Genomic DNA, 4078 nt, shown 5'->3' with positions numbered 1-4078 from the left:
ACCGCTCTTTTAATTTTATACATTACTTCTTTACTCCTAGTTTCAACTTCCTCTTAGATAAAGAATGTGCCGGGCAGGTCAAACACTCAAATTAGAAATTAAATCTATACCGACACTGTTCGGGCTTACGGGAATAAATAATAGAATATTATGAAAGAACAAAACAGCACTTTAAGAATAAAAAGAAAAGGCAAATTTAAGAAATTTAAACTGCAGTGTTTTTTCTGCTTAGAATATTCTTCCCCATAGATATTATCATGGTTTGTTTCTTCACTTCTTCACATCTTATTAGATTAGCTGTCAAATATTTTCAGAATATACATGAAACTTAGTGCGAAGGCCTATATTGGGAATTTTAAAAAGGCACCTATCAGGGATTTCTTAAATAATGACAATTTTATGTTTTTTAAAAAATTACTTGTGGTATATGCATAATATCCCCATTATAATGTAACAGGTAAAGTAAGGAACTATGATTTTATATTAAAGTGAACATTTGAAAAAATTATGTCACTAAAATTGACTTATATAATTATTCAAATTAGCAGACTTTCCCATTAGACCACAGAAGTTTCTAGTGCAATCAACCTTCATTGCCCAGGACAGTGCATTCTTAATTAAAAATGAATATTCATAACTACTTATCTATTATTTTCCATCTGTTGCATCTCTCTATTTTCCTTGATTAGGTAGCATATTTGTTTGTACTCTACTGACAAACTATAGCAACTTTTTTTTTTTTTTTTTGGGATGGAGTCTTGCTCTGTTGCCCAGGCTGGAGTGCAGTGGCACGATCTCGGCTCATTGCAAACTCTGCCTCCCGGGTTCACACCATTCTCTTGCCTCAGTCTCCTAAGCAGCTGGTACTACAGGCGTCTGCCACCATGCCCGGCTAATTTTTAAAAATTTTTTTTGTGTTTTTTTAGTAGAGGCAGCATTTCACCATGTTAGCCAGGATGGTCTCGATCTCCTGACCTCATGATCCGCCTGCCTTCGCCTCCCAAAGAGCTGGGATTACAGGTGTGAGCCATGGAGCCCAGCCAGCAACTTTTAAATTAAAAAAANCCATTTTATGAAATAATCTGACCTATATATTTTTCTTCAAGAGCAATCTTCTTCTTTTAAAGAGACAGAGAATCTCACTTAAGCCTCAAACTCCTGGGCTCAAGTGATCCTTCCACCGTGGCCTCCCAAAGTGCTGGGATTACAGGCATAAGCCACCAAGCCTGGCCAAGGGCAATTTTTAATTAAGATGTTAAGTCTCATCTCTTTCATACAAAGCTGATCTTATGGTTATTCTAGGAAATATTAGGAAGGGAAAATATATTAAAAGTTGTATTTAAAACACAAAATCTCCCCAATTATCCCAAAGTTGCCAAACCATGGAACACATTTAAAGATACTTGATCAATGACTAAATGATGATTCAACTTAGAGCTTACCCTGATACCTGACACTTGATTCAGAAACTTTCATATGTATTATTAAATAAATTATGCAAATTATTTCTAAAAACACCTTATTTAAAACTAACCATCTAACAAACCAGCTGACAAAACTCTTCAAAAGAAAGATCTACACAAATAAAAAGGTTGTTTGCAAAATTTCTAGTAAGTCCCTGTCCTAAGTCAGAGTTTACTATTTGGCATTTAAGTTCCATTTAGGATAATATATCCAGTTCTGAGTTTCACAGTGAAAGAGATTATGATTTCTATCAGTGGAAGCTATTTCAGAAAATAGGACACTAAAGTAGTTGTAGAAAACGCTTTGATATGATACATGAAGCCTAATATTGCTGAGTCTGTCTGAAATTTAATAAAAACTGTTTAGTATTCTACCAAAATTTTAAAAGTAATTGCATAATACAAATGGCATTTATAATGATAAACAAATCAACTGTAAGTTCTTGTTATTAATTATATTCCAGTTATTTGATAATACAAAATGCATATGTTGAATAAATGATTAACCAGACTCTTTTCTCTTTTTATGAAAATGTTTAATTATTTAGGCCACAAACTATAGTACATTCATTCATTGGACAAGTATTTACTGAACACCTGTATTGGGCACTGTGCTCAGAACTGGAATATAACAGAGATTACGGCAGATGCGGTATTCCTGTCCTTCTGAAGCTTACAGTCTAGTAGATGAAAGAAAAGTAGTAAATGAAATAACTACCATCTCCCAACGACACCAACATAGAAAGGAAAAGAAAGGGAGCTTATTGGGCGAATCACACTGCTATTGGTAGCAGCTAGAAACTGACAGCAATATAAAAAGTAGAAGCATCTTTAAAAAGCAGTGAAGGCTAGTCTGAGTGCCAGCTGCTTACAACACCATCAAAGCACCACATAATAAGAGAGATGCTGATTCATTAAGAAAAGATATGTTCAGTATTAAAATAAAAACCAGAAAAATTTTCATCCTGGTCAAAAGACATGTAATTTGTAATAGCTATACTGGCTGCCTATGTAGATCAAGTTGCCCAAAACAGACCTTTTGTAAGTGACATGCCATTTCTATTTACAAATTTTTCATCATGAAAGGCATTTTTTTCTAACAAAATGTTTTCTTCTAATTTTTTCTAATAATTTTAATGACATCTTAAAATGCTCTATTTTTCAAACACACTAAATTATTAGGCTCATGCAACAAACACACTGCATTTTTAGAAAAACAATCTGTCAGCCAGGTGCGGTGGCTCACGCCTGTAATCCTACCACTTTGGGAGGCCGAAGCGGGTGGATCATCTGAGGTCAGGAGTTTAAGATCAGCCTGGCCAACATGGTGAAACCCCATCTCTACTAAAAATACACAAATTAGGCATGATGGTGGGCACCTGTAATCCCAGCTACTCGGGAGGCTGAGGCAGAAGAATCACTTGAACCCAGTGGGGTGGAGGTTGCAGTGAGCTGAGATCGCACCACTGCCCTGCCCTCCAAACTGGGAAACAGAGTGAAATTCCGTCTCCAAAACAAACAAACAAAAAAAAAAAAAAAAAAAAGGAAAAGGAAAAGAAAAGAAAACAATGTCTTCTCTACTCCCGTATGATGTCCCAATAACACCAAATGACTCATCGTTCCCCATGCAAACACACTGTTTCTCATCCCATTCCTTTGATCATTCCATTCCCCAGCATGCTTTTCCTCACCCTTCACGTGAGACTAACTCCTACTCACCTGTTAAGATTCAGCCTCAGATGACGCTGTCTCCTGTTTGTATTTCCTTTCTTTTAGTTTTCCTACGTAAATCTGGGTTAGGTCCCCCACTTACCTATGTTTTCACAGCATCCGTGGCATATTTTTATTATGGTACTGTTTGAAATGTCTTATAATCACCTGTTCTGTGGATGTATCTTACACGAGACTGAGCTTCTTGAGAGCAAGAACAGTATCTTATTTTTATAATCCCAGCAACTAGCACAGTAACTGGCCTATAATAAAACCTTAGTAAATATCTGTCAATGTAATGGAAGGGCTGCTCTGGTTCTAACTCCTCATGAAAACAAAAATCAGTATAATTAGTATCAGTTTTCCTACAAAAATGAAGGTACTATATGATATGTCAGTTTATAGAATGTCAGAACTACTTCATGGCTTCACTGGCTAAGTCCACCCTTTTAGCAAAGTAAAAACTAGCTTTAATAAATACTGTATTATAATTTTACAGTAGTCACAAAAAATTTGCCATCCTCTATAAAAACTGTGCAAAATTTTCTTAGATTTTACTTCAATCTAATAAACTTTAAATTCTTTTAAATTCAGTAAGTTTCTTGAGCCAGATAAATATCTAATAGCTACTTACTCACATTTTGAATTTTAAGATCTGTTCTACACCTCACTGGACAAAACTTAAGTATTTACTAGGCATGAGTTCTATGTCAGTAATTAGAAAGAAGGGAAAAATAGTGGTAAGTATAAGACACAGACCATCAAACTTGAAAAACTTACAACCTAGGGCAACAGATTTGTGAAACAACTCCACCCTTAAAAGCTTTTCATTGACTTTATACATTTTCAAGTAAGTAACCATGTAGAAACTTTTGTAGAATAAAACTGGTACAGAAATATAAAGT

General features: G+C 35.0%; 1 protein-coding gene across 1 annotated transcript in view; it reads right to left on the bottom strand.

Moving 5' to 3' along the window:
- Window positions 1-1166: 1166 nt before the first annotated feature.
- The window catches only part of RALGPS2 (Ral GEF with PH domain and SH3 binding motif 2), a 152845-nt gene continuing 149933 nt past the window's right edge, over window positions 1167-4078 (bottom strand). The window contains 1 exon segment of the mRNA XM_017891677.1: window positions 1167-1298. Coding sequence (XP_017747166.1) covers window positions 1256-1298 — 43 coding nt within the window. The 3' untranslated portion in view covers window positions 1167-1255.

Source organism: Rhinopithecus bieti, unplaced genomic scaffold (assembly GCF_001698545.2).
Source record: "Rhinopithecus bieti isolate Rb0 unplaced genomic scaffold, ASM169854v2 scaffold_20101, whole genome shotgun sequence".
NCBI lineage: Eukaryota > Metazoa > Chordata > Mammalia > Primates > Cercopithecidae > Rhinopithecus > Rhinopithecus bieti.
This window is presented reverse-complemented; position numbering and strand designations above follow the sequence as displayed.